Source organism: Malaclemys terrapin, chromosome 7 (assembly GCF_027887155.1).
Source record: "Malaclemys terrapin pileata isolate rMalTer1 chromosome 7, rMalTer1.hap1, whole genome shotgun sequence".
Classification (NCBI taxonomy): Eukaryota; Metazoa; Chordata; order Testudines; family Emydidae; genus Malaclemys; species Malaclemys terrapin.
The window spans coordinates 109,308,928-109,327,573 of NC_071511.1; the positions used below are offsets into that span (position 1 = coordinate 109,308,928).

The window sequence follows — 18,646 nt, forward strand, 5'->3', positions numbered from 1 at the left end:
TATCATTACAAAGCTCATAATCTACTGAGTGTGATCATCCTATTTGTAGAAATGTACCACTCTTGTATCTAAAACTATAAATATAAAACATAACTGAGGGCCTATTGTAATTATGTAAAGTGTGGGCCATTAAGGATGGTTTGGAATCTTGATGACTCCCATTGTCTGCAGATGGCTGTATTTACCTGTGAGTCTTCCTGTATGTGTGTGTGCTGGCAAGTGAGTAATGAAGTCTTGCAGTGACATTGGTGCTTTTCCAGTGAGGGGGGGTGGAAACCCAGAGGGACAAAGGGTTCCCGCCTTATGCAAAAAATATATAAAGGGGTGGAAAAGAACAAGGGGGGAGGAGCCATCATGAAGAATCCCCTAGCTATCACCTGAGCTGCAACAAGAGCTGTACCAGGGGAAAGAATTGTGCCCAGGCCTGGAAGGTGTCCAGTCTGAGGAAAAAAAACTTACCGAAGCATCTCTGAGGGTGAGATTATCTGTATTCAGTTTGATTAGGAACAGATTTGCGCATTTTATTTTATTTTGCATGGTGACTTTGTTCTGTCTGTTACTACTTGGAACCACTTAAATCCTATTTTCTGTATTTAATAAAATCACTTTTTATTTAGTAATTTACTCAGAGTATGTATTAATCCCTGGGGGAGCAAACAACTGTGCATATCTCTCTATCAGTGTTATAGAGGGCGAACAATTTCTGGGTTTGCCCTGCATAAGCTTTATGCAGGGTAAAACTGATTTATTTGGGTTTAGACCCCATCGGGAGACGGGCATCTGAGTGCTAAAGACAAGCACACTTCTGGGAGCTGTTTTCAACTAAACTTGCAGCTTTGGGGCAAGTGATTCAGACCCTGGGTCTGTGTTGGAACCAGACGGAAGCGTCTGGCTCAGCAAGACAGGGTGCTGGAGTCCTGAACTGGCAGGGAAAACAGGAACAGGGGTAGTCTTGGTACATTGGGTGGCAGCTCCCAAGGGGGTTTCTGTGATCCAACCCGTCTCAGACCCTTCTTGAGATGACCACAGGCTTGTGCACTCAGCATGCCAAGCTGTGTGTCCTAACCACTCACTGATGCATCCATTACTAGAGTCATGCCTGGCTCAGAGGGTAGAAAGGAATACCCTCGCAAATGTTCCATGTCCCCAACAACTACTCCAGTGACTGAAGCATTTGGGGGAATACGTAAATCTGCATGATGATGAGGTGAAGTCTGGCATTCAGTCACTTAAGTGCACGATGCCATATGCCCGAGAAACTATAGGCAGGAATGTTCTGATGCGAGTGGGTTGGACTTCAGGGTTTCAACCAGAGACAGAGCAGGTTGAAACCTCGTCATCACAGTTGTAGCATCAAGCTCTGCCCCAACGAATGTAATATGCTGTGTCAGCTGCAACTCTGCCTTGTCCAAATTCAGTTTCAGGCCAAGATGATTGAACAGCTGCCTCAACGAGGATGTTGTACTGCACATGGACTCTTGAGGCTCTAAGTGCCCAATCAAGAAACACTTAAGTGACAATGGACTTTGAGTCTCCAATCCACATCTGAGGAGCCTTCCTGGGAACCTTCAAGGTAGCATGTGAGCAATGGCTGCTGTACCTGCAAACTGAGTCAGGCATGGACATGTGACTCCAAACTCCATCTTGCTGCTGTGATTGTCCACAGTAAGAACAAAAGGGTTCTTCCACATGGGAGAGGATATAAAATGTCCTGGAAACCTCTCCATTTTGTCTTCAATCCTGCTTCTGACCTCTGGAGGAACTGTGCTTGAAATTGAAGCTCTGAACAAAGGACTGAATGACCCATCCAAGCTGGAATCTTTGTAGTCCAGAGACTTGATTGGTTTAAATCAGCAGTAATCCCATCAAGCCTGAAACAAGCCTGAACTATGAACTTTGCAACTGTTGTATGTATCTGATTCCATTTAACCCATTTTAACTCATCTATATTTTTCTTTTTATGAATAAACCTTCAGATTTTAGATTCTAAAGGATTGGCACCAGTGTGATTTGTGAGTAAGATCTGACATATATTGACCTGCGTCTGAGGCTTGGTCCTTTGGGATCGGGAGAACCTTTTCTGTTTTACTGGGGTATTGGTTTTCATAACCATTCATCCCCATAAGGAGTGGTGCTTTTGGTGATACTGGGAAATTGGAGTGCCTGAGGGAATTGCTTGTATGACTTCTGGTTAGCCAGTGGGGTAAAACCAAAGTCCTCTCTGTTTGGCTGGTTTGGTGTGCCTTAGTAGTGAAGGACCCCCAGCCTTGGGCTGTGACTGCCCTGCTGTCAGCAATTGGTCCTGAATTGATACTCTCGGTAGTCCTGAATTGATATTCTCAGTAGTGTCCTGCCAAAGGCCGCTTTGTTACAGTGGCCAACTTCTCTTTTCAGGTACTGAAAGACCTTGAAATCCTCTGGGGTGAAGAAGTGGACTCAAGTGTAAGAGTGTCATCCAAAGATGAGGAAATATGTGGAAGGACATCCAGGGGTTCCTCCATGATTCCTTCTTTAAGGGTCCAACCCTGTGGTGAGGTGTACAAGCTGATAAGCCTGCTCAATAGGTTCTTGTACAGGAGGATGAGGGATCTTCTTCCCGTGAGAGACACTGATGGGGCCCTAAGTTCCCTCGGGACAGGCCATGACCAGCAAGGCCAAGAAGGGTATTTTGCGTCTGGGTTGTTCAAACAGGAGGACACCATATGGGGGATTCTTTATAAAAGAGAACCATTACTTAGAACCTGCATCCCTGCTCCATGGCCAGTTCAGCGATCTAAAGAGTGTGACAGTGATATCTGTCCCTCAGACTCTGAGCCCAATGAGGAGGTATAGGACTCTTAATAATGGAGACACTGCATACATTAGGACAGTAAGATCCTTATGTTACAGAGTATTTCAAACTCAATGAAGTCTACCTAGTTGACAAAGTTTAACCCTAAATTTGGTAATGGGAATGCTACTTGATACCTAGAACTGAAACAGTCTTAAACCCAATAAAATGTAATGTTAGGATTGCTGACTCCCTGTGCCAAAAGAATATTCTAATCTGTAATAGTAACTACTGAATGCACTGAACTATAAGATATATGTTTACAGGTTACATTTTGAAAAAATTAGCAAATAAAATGCAGTAACATTCAACACTGCCTAGAATGTTAGCAGTTCCAATAAGTAATGCCACTACCTACATACTTATGAAAAACTAGTCAACTGTTATGACTTCATATTATACTTGGAATCTTCTCCTTAAGTTAGCTAGAATTGTCAGATAGCACTTCTCAAGTAACTTTAAAACAAACTAGCAGAAAACAATTGGCCAGTATTTAAACAATTGAACTTGCTTTAGGCAAATAAAGCCTACTCATCACATTCAGCCTTTTTGAAATGCAAATCTGACATGTTATAATCTCCTCTGACAAACTAAATTCCTTGATTTTGAAATGCAATGAAGTACTCAACAATTAGTTAAAGCTATGCAGCTTTTAACATAAAAAAATCCCACTAAGTTTTAAGTGAACATTTTATTCCTTTTTTAAAATGCTAACACTGTAGAGTATTTCTTTGTGTGAAATCCTCAAAGAGGGCCTATTTAGATATTTTTTAAAAAATAGGATCAAATACCATCTAATACATTGCTTTGATACAGTTTATTCCTCAACTGGAAAGCAATAGTAACAAACCTAAAGTAGAAACAAAATATTTTTACAAATATATTTGTAATTCCACGGAAAAATGAGCTACATCAAATAGAAACAATGTCAACACTTACAAACGCCACTTCCCTAGACACCCTAATTAGGAGCAGGTTACTGAAAACTGGGAGCTGGAGTACAAATACTTGTACTGCCCTCAGTCTGAGTCCTGGGTGTTGATTTGGAAGCACACTTATGAAGTTTCTTCTCTGAAACTGTACAAAGGAAAACAGGCTAAAGTAACTTCTGCTTCATGAAAAGATCAGATGTAACCTGTGGGCGTTTTCTGTCATGTGGTAACAAGCTGTGTAAGACAAAAATGTAACTTAACCTCTCTGAGAGCAGCTTATTTGTTAAATTAACCCTTCACTATCAGGATCTGTGGAATGCCACGATATACAAGCAGTTTGCATTAGATGCAACTGAATATCAAAGCCCCCTATAATGTAGCAAACTTTATTCTCTTCGAATATTGCTAAATTAAACTCAGAAGGGACCAGAAAACAACTGCATTGGTTAAACTACAATATGGTCGCATCAACCTCTTCCACAAAAGGAGAAAAGAAGAGACCAAATACTGAATGTTTTTTTTTTTTAAACTAAAAAGTACTCTTCAGTAATTGTAAACTATTGTTACTATTAAAAACTAGATAAAACCTATTTCAATGTAAAAATAAAATATCTTCAGTCTGTTTCCCTCTTTCCCTTATAGAGTCAGTTTCTTCCATTTGTATGGGGCTTAGCAACGGGGGGAAGAGAACAATTTTTAAAGACAGAAATCTAGTCAATCTCAAATTTTATGTCTGCGCTCAAGGCTCATTGCTGATTTTTGTAGATTTTTTTTTTATTCGACAATGTCTCTTTACAGATTATTAATACTCTCAATTGTAGAAAAATTAATAGAACTACTTACTGTGATTTTGATAGCTTTGTTCAGAACATTTACCCATTCTACTAGGTCTTGCTGATCATTGGCTTGTAGAAAATACTTTCTCATCCCCGCATTCATAACTGTAAGATATTAGAAAGTAATTAAATTTCACTGAAAAAATAATTGAAATCAGTTTAAATACTCAACTTGGATTATTACATCTTCCTCCTCTATGCAATACTGTAACAGAAATCATCTCATGAAACTTTCACTACTTTAAGTTTATCTCATTTTACACGTAGCTAGATAATTTTTTCAGATATGAATTGTGTTTTTCAAAAACTTTCCAGTTAATACTTTACTACCCAACATAGAAATTGCTGCAAAAAAAAAAAAAAAAAAAAAAAAAAAAAAAGGCCATGAAAAAACCTTGTTTTAATAAGAGGTCGCCATCTTATGCAGTCCCTCCTTGACCCAGTTTAGTCTAAATTTCACATAACATCCCAGCTTTCATGCTTGTTAAGAGTTTGGGTATTTCTCTTTCCAAACCTTTGACCAATTATCTTTGGCAACAAGTTTTCCTCCCCCAACTATTCTTTTGTGTTAAGCACAGTATCCACCTGGACTAACCTGTTTGGGGGTTGGGATAAGCTCAAACCTACTAAGTGTAATCAAGCTGAGGGACAACTATTATTCCCTAGCTATCAGTTTTTAATGACTTCTAATCACTCTTTTGAATTTGTCTATTGTACTATTAGAGAACTGATGCACAATCTGAATTGTTAATCTGTCAAGGCATGTTAGCTCCACACTTCAACATTACTACTCCCCACAAAATGGCTTATTTCTCTATCAAGTAGGATTTTCCACTGGATGTTTTCCAATCCATCACACAAAGACAGAGTACTGGGTTCTTTTCTAGCTTGCACATAAAAGATTACTGTTTATTTCTATTATCAGAGCACCTAGGAGCACTCAGTCATGGACCAGGACCCCATTGTGCTAGGTGCTGTACAAATATATATAAAAAAATATAATCTAAGTGTAAGGAAAGAGACAACAGATGGGTACAGACCAACCAACAGCAGAGCACAAGGAAACAATGAGACAATATTGGTCACCATTGTAAGCTGAGGTCTCATAACAGCAGCCTAACCATTGTCAAGTTTTTTTGTAGGCTTATTGGCAAAGGACAGTCTTAAGGCAAGATTAGAAGAATGAGTTAGTTTTGCAGATGTTTACAGGAAGCTTCTCCCAAGCATGAGGGGCTACATCGGAAGCAACACAATGGTACTTGTTTGAAAATTTAACAAGTGGGCAATAGAAGCTGGCACCATAGGCCAATCAGAAGTGGGAATCAACCTTTCCAATACTGAATGACAGATAAGTCATGAAAAGCACTGAAAATGAAAGCCAGTGGAGCATGCAGAGTGGGGTGACATGGTCAAAGCAACAAGCTAAAAAAAGGAGCTTTGCAGCAGCGTTCTGAATGGATATGAATGGGGCAAGATGACAATTGCTGAAGCCAGAGGAAAAAATGCTGCAGTAATCAAGATATGAGGTAATAACCTGAATGAAAGTTTTAGCTATGGGGATAATCGGAAAGGCTGCATCTTAGTGAAGTTATGCAGAAAGAATCTGCAAGATTTAGACAAAGCCTAGATATGAAAACCTAGGGAGAGGTCCGAGTCTAAGATGACATTCAGGTTATGGGCCTGAGTGACAGGCAGGATGGTGATGTTGCCCACAATGCTTGAGAAAGGAAGTAGCGGGGAGGGCTTAGGGGAGCTTTGTTGTAGCCATGTTGAGCTTGAGCTGATTGCTAGAAATCCATGGGAAGATGATGTGAGACAGGCTCAGATTTTAATTTCAACCAGAGACATGTATCTGAACTGTTGAATTGTGTGTGGTGTGTGTGTGTGTGTGATTTCCCAGAGACAAGGTGCAGAAGGAAGGAGAACGAAAGCAAGGAACCCCTACAGAAAGTTGGAGAAGTATTCTCTGAAGGACATACTCAAGAAGCCCTTAAAAAGGTAGCAGAACCAGGGGAGGACAGAATTACAGAAGCCAAGGAAGGACAGGATTTCAAGAGCAGCATATGTCAGAGGTGGCTGACAGCTAAAAGAGAACAAGGATGGAGTGCTGGTTCTGAGTTTTGGCTACAAAGAGATCACTAGACACTTTGGCAATTGTGTTTTCAATTGAGAGTAAGGGGTAAAAAAGATTGAAGAGGGTCTAGGATGGAATTGGAGAAGAGGAACTCTAGACCAGAGGTGGGCAAAGTATGGCCCGCGGGACCGTCCTGCCCAGCCCCTGAGTTCCCGGCTGGGGAGGCTAGCCCGCGGCACCTCCCCCACTGCTCCCCGTCTCCCACAGAGCCACGCCACCATGCAGAGCGGCAGCATGTCTGGCTCTGACTGGCGCGGCAGCCAGACATGCTGCTCTGCTCGACATGGTAAGTGATAAGTGGGCCGGGGGGTTGTATAAGGGGCGGGGGGCAGTCAGAGGACAGGGAGCAGTTGAATGGGGTGGAAGTTGGGGGGGGGGCGGTCAGGGGACAGGGAGATTGGATAGGCGTGGGGTACCAGTGGGCCTGTCAGGGCACGGGGGTGTGGATGGGGGTCGGGACAGTCAGGGAACAGGGGGCAGTTGAATGGGGAGGATGTTCTGGAGGGGGGCATCAGGGGATGGGAAACGGGGGGGTTGGATAGGCGTGGAGTCCCAGGGGGCCTGTCTGGGGGTGGGGCTGTCAGGGGACAGGGAGCAGAGGGGTTGGATAGGGGCGGGGGATCCCGGGAGGGGGCAGTTAGGGGACAAGGAGCAGGGGGGGTTGGAAGTGGGAGCGGGCGGATAGGGGGCGGGGGCCAGGTTGTTTGGGGAGATACAGCCTTCCCTACCTGGCCCTCCATCCAATTTTGCAACCCCAATGTGGCCCTCGGGCCAAAAAGTTTGCCCGCCCCTGCTCTAGACAGTGATTGTAAACAGCATGTTCAATTATCTTAGAGATGAAAGGGAAAAGAAGATGGGGAAGTAGGTGGAGAGGCAAGTGGGGTCGTGAATGGGTATTTTTAGTTTCTCCCAGTAAAATATGATTGTATTTTCAGGGGAAAAGAGGCAGAGGAAAGTGAAAGATTAAGGAAAATAATAAGGTATGGGATGAGAATAGGCGCTGGGGATATGGGGTCACTGCTGAAAATAAGAGGTTTGGAGGAGAAGAGAAGATGGAAAAACTTCTGCATCTGTGACTACAGAGAAAGAGGAAAGAGATGTAAGAGGAGAAGGGATAAAGCCGTGTCATATTTTGTCAATTTTCTCTTGATCCTATGCAGATAAAGAAGTGGAAGCAGGAGGGGGATGGTTAAAGGACTGAGTTGATGGTTGTGAAAAAACAGTTGTGATAGTAGGTGTAAGACTGAATTAAGTTGGAGAAGTAGAGTTGCTTAGGTAGCACGATGACAGAACTGAAATAGAAGAGAACAAATTTGTAATGGAGGAAGTCAGAAAAACAGATTGATTTTCACATTCCAGGTGGACTTCATTTGCAGTTTTAAGTTATGAACTGCATAGATTTTAGATAGCCAAACACTGAACACTATAGTGCCATTTTTACAAAGTTAATTTTCAGAGCATAAGCTTACTTTTATCCCTGGAAGACTAAGTCATGAGCAAAGCACAGCTCTCTCAATGGATATTAGGTGATTACTGGTACAAAGTGATTCACTAGTGTGTTTGAATACACCCAAAACACATTTTAATAAGAAATGCCTTGTGTACAACTTGCTTCCCATTTTTGATTACAAAAATTACTTATAGAAAAATTAGAAAAACATTTGTCTCTCTAGATTTTTTTGGCATTGTAAGACAGCACTTCCTAGACAACATCTTAAAAACTATTGTGAAAAGAACATTTTTATGGGAAAAAGCACAACACACACACACTAATACACTTAAGGGTTGCAAAACAGTACACCTTGCAAATTTTGTCTCATTTAGTACAATAAGCATCAGTACATTTCCTACAGGCTACAACTCAATTATAATCATCTCTAATTCTAAAAGAAACATTTAAAAAGTAGTATACAAGTCTCCAAAACTGTGAGGCTTTAAATATACTTTTATGTATATTAAGTAGTTAGCCTTAAAGCCATTATTTTCATATTTACAGTTTGCTTAGAGAAAATTCTCCAGATACAACTGGATCCAGATAATTATCACTGAAGCTATCCAACACTTTCAGTTTAGCAAGGTCTACTACCCTCCCAGGCCCTGCCCCCTTCTCTATGAATCCTTCTTGGATTATAATACCATCACTATGTGCAAAGACAGTTTTCAAAAAAAAGTAAAAAAAGGATGGACTATTTCTAGAACGTGGTTCTGAACAGACCACAACACAGCAAAGATACTAACTGGATGAAATACAACTAACTAAAAGTTGCACAATTTACCATTTAAGTTATAAAATAGACATTCAAATTACTACTATTAAATATTGACAGACTAATACAAGTAAGACTGTTCTAATTTGAAAACGTAGCATTTAAGTGACAACTTCAACAAAGATCAGACTAATATTTCTACTTTTTGCCCTGGGTAAGAAGCATGATCATGAACTACATGAACTTTGAGGCTCTATTTAATAACAGGTTTTATTTAAACTAAAAGTTTGTTTTTAAAGAAAATATTCAAAGCGTGTACAAAGATTCTTATTTTACTATCAGAATTTAGCAGTCTATTGACTCAAGCCAATTCTTATTTTACCTGGCAGAGGCTGCGTCTAGGCTGCGCTACAGTACAAACTATGGAGATGTGAATTGCAGCGCGCACCAAAGTGCTAAGCTATATCTGCTCTGTGTGGATGCTGCTAGCGCAAGCCTAGAGGTACCCAGCTCTTGTTGATTTAACGCTCTTCAAACAGGATTATGTAAAAGCAAAACTAGGTAACTTTTAGGTCACGCCAGCAGCATCTACACAAGGTAGTTACAATTCAGCACTTTGGTGTGTGTGCTGCAATTCACAACCCCATAGACCAAACTGCAGGGCTGTATAGACAAGCCCAGAGTAAAGGTCAAGGCCAATACCTTAACGTAAGCTACTAATCAGTAGAAGAATATTTATCCGGAAGTAGGAATAGATCTGGTTTACATAAAACAAAGGGACTAAAATCTTTAGTGGACCCTGTCACATTAAACCTTCACTCAAGATTGAAACCTTAGGCAGAACAGCAAAATCAACTTATTTTGTCATAACCCTCTAGTCCACTGCTGCCCACATTGCTCAGTCAGTACCATTCTTAATGATCCATTACATTTTCACAAACTGGGCTCAAACTGACAACAGCAGTGTCAACTGTTAATCCACAATATCCAAGACTGTGGAATGAGATTGTTAAAAATTTACTACAGTAACACACTTGCAGCAAAAAGACAAAAAATTGCCAAACTTTTATTTAAAATATAATTCTCAAAATATTTTCATAATTTAACAGAGCAGAAACAAAATGTGCATAAGCTTTTGTTTGTTTGTTTTTCCTTCTTTCTTATTTTACCTGGCAGAACCAACAATACTGTCCAAGACTAATTACACCAAAGGAGGACAAATTACACCTATCTTTTCAACAGAGGCTGTGTCTAGGCTGCGTCACCGTACAGATTATAGAGATGTGAATTGCAGTGCGCACCAAAGGCCTCCTTAGAAAATTGCTTTGAGCTGACCGGGTAACACAAACCCACCTTAGAACTGGACTACATGGTCAGCTGGAGATATCCATGGTGCTGGGAAATCCCCAAGTGGCCCCATAATCTTCAGACTCTAGCATGAAGTGCACCGTCATAATACTGTTGTGTTCTGGAAGTCTTCAGCCATCTCTTGGGGCTATCGTAGGCAGGTATTAATTGTACAGCAGCCCTGAAGCTTCTCTAACTTACAGAGGGGATTCAAAAGAGCCTTCAGCAGTCTCAAGAATTGGGGGAGCTACCTCAGTGCTGTCCATCCCCTCAGTTTCTGTACTGAACACAGGTAACTCAGATGTGAGGATTAAGACCAAAGTGCATAACATGCTCTTCAGAGAAGAAATGCACAAATTGTACCTGTCTATTTTCATACTATGTTGTTCTTGTAACATAATTGTATGGGATCTACAGTCAAGTCTTGACACATTAAACATCAAAAACAGCAGCTTTTAGCTTCAAAGAACTAGTGAGAAAAAAATGCATACAGGTGTTTCCAGTGACAGGCCCCAACATCAACATGAGTTGTGCCTATGTAGGGTAACAGGAACTGTGTCTAAGCATCTGAATGTGCAATCTGCTTTTTACAACTGCACACAGTTTGCTACACATTAAGAGGAAGCAGCATAGAGGACTACTAGTTTGCCTTTTGCAGTAGTGTGGATCTATAGCTGCGCTCCCATAATACAAGGAATAGTTAATGGAAAGGGGAAACAAGCTTAACATATACTTTTACTTAGAGTGTTCTAGAAAGTATATCCTAGATATATCTCCAGCAACTAGATATTTATTGAACAGCTGTGTCAAAATATTTCTTTGAATATAAATACAAGGATAGGTTTTCAGAGAGAGCAATTATTCATTCCCGTTTTTGCAGAGAACTTTCAAGATCCAAATTGCTTGTCATAGGATTCTAGATTATGATAAATCCTGGACAAATGCCATTTAATACATTAAACAGTGGAAGAAAAGGAGAATAAATGTGTGCTCTTAGAAAAAGAATCAGAGCTATAAATTCACTTTATGCTAAAGGATTAAACTGCCAGTAAACCTAGTAAACAAAACATTTTTCTTAATCATACCATTAACCATTAGACAAAAGTTTAAAACATCAGTGAACAATTTGGCAGGCATCGTTAACAATGGTGTGTCAACACAATTTTTTTCTCTATAATACAGATTAAAATAGTTCAGTTACTTGCCTTCAGAGTTGAATTATCTATGTCAGGTACCCTGAGAACAACCCATCTTCTTTAATTAATTAGTTTGCCTACTGATTCAAAAAAGCCACAAAACATCCCAGCAACAGCTGCCGGCTAGTCACTTGTAGCTCTAAGTTGCAGTTTTTAAAAAGCCATTAAAAACTCATAAAAAAACCAACATTCTCCCTCTACATTAGGAAGGAAATCAGGAATATAAATAAATTTAGAACAAATACACACTACCGGTAGTACCTAATATTAGAACTGCAGAACATAAATAAATAAATAAATTGAAACCAGGTTATTTTTAAAAGAGCAATTTGACAGATGTGTAATACATTAGAACTTACCAAAACAGAATTCTGCCTTTGGCCTTAGCTTAGTTGCATCGCTAACCTAATAAGAAAATTAAACATGTATAATAAATACAGAAAGTGACATTACATGTAGTATAATATACACACTAGATATTGTACAAACACATTCAGTTTAAGATTAACAATTCAACATTAGACGGAAACATAAAATATATGCTTCTATTCCTTACATTTAAGGACCCAAATCATTCCTGGATAGTGAAAGCCACTCCTTGACACTTGTTGGGCTTTAGATGCTTGGCAGAATTCTCTATTTTAGGATTTTAAACTGCTACCCATTAGTAGGATTTCAGCATAATGAATGTGAAATCAATAGCAACAGCAAAGTGCCCACTGGACTTCATGAACTCCAAAAACCTTTTTGGGGTTAAAAAAACTGGAATAAGGATTTTGTTTTTGAATTTTGATTTTATTAACCGCCTTCCTCCCCCAATGCATTTCTAGTGTCTCATCACCATAACACTCCTTTCACTGCATACCTGATTTATGCACCTTTTCAGATTTAGGACTTGAAATTTCAAGAAGAGTTGTGTAATTTAGAGGAAATTACGCAATTAAGAGGTGAATGAAGATAGTTGTAAGCACATCTATGGTAGTTTCCCTGGACATCTACCTACCCTTATGACCCAATGTCACCCAAAGTTAACCAGAATACAAGAAGACTAGAGAATGGATTGTAGAAGATAGTAAACAAGGAAAGTAAAGATATCAAGAAAAATTGGAGGGGGGAAGAACAGGAATGAGATGTATGGACAAGAAAAGGCAATTTCATTTTCCCATTCTTGTTATTTCTTACAGGACATTATAACACTTTCCATCAATCTAACCTCAAAATTTGCTCCCTTCTGCTCCATATTTTCTATGAATTTCTTAGAGTACCCCTATATATACACATCTCTACCCCGATATAACGCTGTCCTCAGGAGCCAAAAAAATCTTACCGCGTTATAGGTGAAACTGCGTTATATCGAACTTGCTTTGACCCACCAGAGCACGCAGCCCCGCCCCCCCAGAGGGCTGCTTTACCGCATTATATCCGAATTCATGTTATAACACGACCCGATATATCGGGGTAGAGGTGTATTTAGTTTCTGATTATGTTGTTTCCAGAAGTTTCCTGCGTTGATCTTTAAGAGATTATATGATCTGCAAACTATCATATTAAATGAGTATTCTTTCCTTTGTAAATGGCTTCAGTTTCTCAGAGGCAAACTGGAACACAGATCAATAGGTACAAGTTCAAATTAGAGTTCATCCTGAATCCATAGTTTAGAATACTAATTCTATTACATATAAGGGCAAACAGTTGGAATTTAATTTTTTTGAAGCAAATCTAGACAAGTATCACCAAGAAGCTGGTAAAAAGAACACCTAGACAGATTTCTGCATTCCTTACTGCTTTGACTAGCTCTAGTGTTTTTAATGTTTCTTGAAACTTCAGGAGCAGTAACCACATCACATTTCCCCTCCCCCACCCCCAAGTATAATATCAGATATACCCCCCAAAACTACTACCTGTAACTTCATAGGTAAGGCTAGATGGAACCACTTAGTTTGACCTTCTGAATAACACAAGGCATGGGATGTCCCTGAATTAATTCCTGCTTGAACTAGAGCATAACTAAAAAAAAAAAAAATCCAATCTTTATTTAAAAAAGTTGCCTGTGACACAGAATCAACCATAATTCTTGATAAATTGTTCCAGTGGTTAATTACCCCCATTAAAAATTCGTGCCTTATTTCCAGTCTGAATTTCTAAATTGATTGAGTTCCTTGAGTCTATAAAATATGTTTTCTAACCTTTTCATCCTTCTTCTGGCTTGTCTCTAAACTCTCATCAATTAAAAGTATTCATTAAGGAGTTCTGGCATTTTCATAATATCATAGTTGTTAATATCACCAAAATCTACTGATAGAATTACAATCTTACAGTCTAGAAATATATCACTTATAAGTCAACTGACATACCTTTGAAATGTAGGTAAGTTTAATGGCTCCAACAGGTGGAGAGCCAGAGGGAAGGTTCTATATTAAAAAAAAGCACAATAATATGGTATGAAACTGAATTATCCTCCTACCACATAACATGTTCAATATATATGCATCAGATACAAGGAAGCTAATCAAAGCTTTATGAACAAAAAAAATTCTATACAGTTGCATTCACAATACAACATTCAACACAATGTATGCTTTAACAGGATTTAAACTATTCGGTTTCATTTATTAAACAAACATCTGGTAATCAACTAAAACTGAATGGTTGTTGGAAATAATGCTGGTGTTAATTGTTTCAGAGGTTTATGTATTTTACTATAGGAAAAAGGATTCTTGCAGGTTTGCATCCAGGAAATCCTCCTAAAAGCACACTTTTTCCTTAACAGATGTTGAGTCAAGATGATGACATCTTATGTATTTTAATAGAAAAGAGACATTCATCCACTCCTTAGCTACCTGCAAGAATGCTTCCCTTATGTAATAGTACTTTCTAAAATATATTAATATCCCAGTCTCTGGCAACAATACTAAGTGAACTGGAGGAAAATGGGAGGTATACAAGTTCCTTACCAGCAATGTTAAGCCTACAAGCCTGATTGCAGTTTGGATTGTGACAGTCTCTTGAAACTAGAAACAGCAACAAGTTCCACACACTGGCCTATTTAACATGTATTTGTGTTATTTTTCATAGCAAGTCTATAGTTGGGAATTGCAATTTAAAGAAGCAAAACAATTATGTACCGTTTACGGCATTCAGTGGTAAAATATGGTCAACTTTCTATTTAATTTGTTTCCAGTGAAACTTACTGTGCATCTCTTTATTTTAATCATACCTTCCATTTTCAGTTTCAGTTCACTTCTATTCCATAATAGAATATTTTATGTTAAAAATACATAGGTACGGACAAAGAAACATTAACAAGAAAAGCTATGTCGTGACCTATTTTGGGGGTTAAAAATGGAATGAAGCCATGTTTGTCATATACATATTTCCCTATATTTATTCTCCTCCCACCACAAATTCTGACTCAAGTTAGTCTTTTCTAACTTATGCTGTCACTCACTCCCCTACCCTTGCACGTCCACACACAGTTTCAATGTTTTACCATACACCTGGTAACCAGAAGACTAAATCTACTAACCAGATTCTGATAGCAAATGAGGAATGCCCAGCGCAACTCCCATATAAAACACCAGCCCCTCCAACAACTCTTGGAAAAAGGGACAGTGCTGGAATCCTTACTGTGCACTGTTCTTAGACTCTCTTTTCATCGGTCTCTAGCTAAACAATAACTGAATCTAGAAGTTCCTCTCCCCCATTCCCTTCTGTTTGCTGGAAAGGAGGAGTACTCTTTGTTCCCCTTTCCCATTCCAGAGCCTCTTGGATGGTGCAGGGCAGATGGTCTGTTATCTACCTCTTTCTTCAGCCTCTTGGCTACTGCAAGTACTATTCTCCACTACTCTGCTTTCCACCTTTGCCTCTAACTCTTCCTTCCCAGTGGAGGTCTTCATTGTGTGTCCTGCAGCAGTTTTCTGAAACAGCAGTGTAAAATTTATTTTTCTTGTGATAAGACTGATTGGTTTTTACTCTGCTGCAGATCAAACAGCTCTAAGCAGTGACAAGGACACAAGTAGTTTTGCAGGCTGAGGAAGACGACATAATACTTAACATTTATTCACATTTGAAAGATTCCTTGCAACCATAAGGGCAAGAAACTTTACATTCTGCAGAAATTGACAGTGAACCAAGAAAGCATCCCTCTTTCTTTTTTGAGCCTGTGTGTGGCAGGACAGTTTTCATCCCAATGTTCAGGAAAAGCTATTTTATCTGACACTTCACCAACCAGAAAGCTCTATAAACCGGCATTTCTGATCTTCATTGAAATACCGGCTTAGTGTCCAGCTGGCGCAGGGCCGGCAGCGGGTTGGGGTACAGGAGGGGGTGCGGGATCCAGGGGCCACTCACCTCAAGTGGCAGGCAGTTCTGCGTCCTGTCCCCACCCTGAGCGCTAGCTCCACAGCTCCCATTGGCTGGGAACAGCGGCCAATGGCACCTGTGGGCGGGGGCGGCACCTGCTGTGCCTTCACCTAGGAGCAGCTGGGACAGGTCGCTGCCACTTTCAGGGAGCCGCCCAAGATGAGCAGCCCCCAGATCCGACACCCCGCATCCCCTCCTGTGCCCCAAACCCCTGCCCTGAGCCCCCTCCCACACAAACTCCCTCCCAGAGGTGGCACCCCACATCCCTTCCTGCACCCCAACCCTCAGCCCCATACCCCCTCCTTCACCCAAACTCCCTCCCCCTCTTAGTTAACTGGCATTTTTTACTTACTGGCACCCACTATTCCCCCAACATGCCAGATAAAACAACTTTTACTGTATTCTGCTTTTACAGCCTATATTTTGGAATAACGAACACTGTGTACAGATGCGCTGCTAAACATGGTCTTAGGATCATTCGTTTCCTAGAAAGTCCGAGTACATTTATACAACGGCAAATACAACCTTCCCTCCACTCACACCTTTCAGTAGATGCAAAGGAACCCTGCGCAACAGAGGTTATGCTTAGGGCTCTACCAATTTCACGGCCATAAAAAAGGTGTCATGGACCGTGAAATAAGCCCCCTTGAAAACAGATCTCCCCATGCTACCAGCTGGGGTGCTCCTAGCTGCAAGCCCTGGCCAGGCTGGAAAGGGACATGACTTGTCCTTCCCCTGGATGGCCCCTCTCAGGGGGAGATCAGACCCATCTCCGAGTGCCTCCCCCTGCTTCAAGAGGTTCCTGTAGCTGGAGGAGGCGGGCTCCATCTCCCTCTGCTGCTGGGAGCACCTCAGCTGGGGGCTCCTAGCTGTGAGTCCCCCACCAGGCTGGCGAGGGACAGGATGGTGAGTGTGCCTGGTGCCAGGGCCTGCTTCATACAAGCTCTCTGAAGTGGCCTCCACAGAGCAGCTCTGCAGCCATTTTTTTTGGGGGGGGGAGGGAGGGGGGAGGAAGATATACCTATCTCATAGAACTGGAAAGGGCCCTGAAAGGTCATCGAGTCCAGCCCCCTGCCTAGCAGAACCAAGTACTGGTTTTGCCCCAGATCCCTAAGTGGTCCCCTCAAGAACTGAACGCAACCCTGGGTTTAGCAGGCCAATGCTCAAACCACTGAGCTATCCCTTCCCCCTCATTCTACAGCTCAAGAACGAATGAGTGGATTTTTAACTTCAGTCAAAACCCCTTTATCTGTGTGCGAGCACTAACCTTAAAAGAACATAAATACCTGAGTGAAACACTAAAAATAGAGCGTATGTATCATTAAACACAAATTCTGAAGAGCTGCACTTTTCACAACATTTCTGCATGTTTCCATTGATGTAACTGGGACATAACCACAGAAGGCTGAGAGGAGAGCAACAGTTGTACTCCCCCCATTAATGTAAATCATCTGAAAGAGTTCTATTTAATTTCCAGAAGTTATTTCCTCTTTTTCACCTACAATTTCTGATTGCCTCACTTTGATCTATACTGCACTGTCCCTATTTCATTTGTTTTTGGATATAGTAAGATTCCACATTTCAAATGCAGTCTTACTAACACTTGGCACCATGGCATAAGAATATTTGAATGGCACAATTTAAATAAATATATGGAGATATACCTATCTCATAGAACTGGAAGGGACCTTGAAAGGTCATTGAGGCCAGTCCCCTGCCTTCACTAGCAGGACCAAGTACTGTCCCTGACAGTTTGTTCCCTCCCCCCCTCCCCTAAATGGCCCCCTCAAAGATTGAGCTCACAACCCTGAGTTTAGTAGGTCAATGCTCAAACCACTGAGCTACCCCTCCCCTCTTTAGCTTTTAGTTTAGCTGATTTATACGCCATTCCTTAAATGGATCAATACCATGTTTGCTTTTTTAAAATGGTTTTCTTGTACTGTAGAAAACACATTGGTACCACATACTGTGCAAATAGCTTATAGTTTCTTTTATTTACATTTATAAAACTTTTCCAGATCCATATAGTGGATGCTACCTCTCAAAGCTGAAAGTATGAGCTACAATTTTGCTTTTCAAGTGGCTGATTGCGCTAATGAGAAATAACTGTTGAACTGCTCAAAAGCACAAGTAGTGGTAGTAAAATTACACAATTGCACAGAAGTAAAAGGTGAAGTAAAAGACCTGTGTAGTTAAACCAGAGTGAGTATTGGCAATTTAAGTTCACAAAAAGCAGCCATGCCACCAAAGCTCGGCTTCTAGTGCCACTTTGGTTATTTTAATAGACAAGACTATGTTTTGCTATTAACATTCACAAGTAATAACAAAAACTGAAGAGAATTAAATCTGCTGGAACTTAAGTTGAGCTCCCAGACTTAAGACCAAATGCTCATGGTATGCAAGTAGTTCCACTGACTTCAAACAAGTTTTTTGAGAGTGTCAAGCAGAAATAAAAATTTCATTTTAAAACATGCCTAAAAATCTTGCTTCTGTATTAACCTTCTAAAGGCCAAGTTTAAGATCTCATGATTCTCAATAAGAGTTAACACAACTGTCATCAAAACATTTCACACAACAGCTTTAAAACATGGTGCAATTATTTCTTACCAAGCATCACAAATCCCAGGATTCTTGGTCTTGGCACAAAAATGAAGCAAAATTTTAAAGTACGTATTTGTCATTTTTTTCAAACCTACAGAAATCCCATTGTTGATTTAGATCTTTTTTTAAAGAGACAAATGAAGAGTTTTTGGGGGGGCTGGGCACAAGCAGAGGTTAAACTACGTTTGTAACTAATCTTTT

General features: G+C 40.4%; 1 protein-coding gene across 3 annotated transcripts in view; it reads right to left on the reverse strand.

The window, feature by feature from the left end:
- Positions 1 to 18,646, reverse strand: part of PLEKHA1 (pleckstrin homology domain containing A1) — an 83,052-nt gene that overhangs the window by 39,669 nt on the left and 24,737 nt on the right. For all 3 annotated transcript variants that reach the window (XM_054034525.1, XM_054034527.1, XM_054034526.1), the window contains exons 3-5: positions 13,837 to 13,893; positions 11,842 to 11,887; positions 4,606 to 4,703 (exon numbers count right to left, since the gene is read on the reverse strand). In XM_054034525.1, the coding sequence (XP_053890500.1) occupies positions 4,606 to 4,703; positions 11,842 to 11,887; positions 13,837 to 13,893 (201 nt within the window). The remainder of the gene's footprint in view (positions 1 to 4,605; positions 4,704 to 11,841; positions 11,888 to 13,836; positions 13,894 to 18,646) is intronic.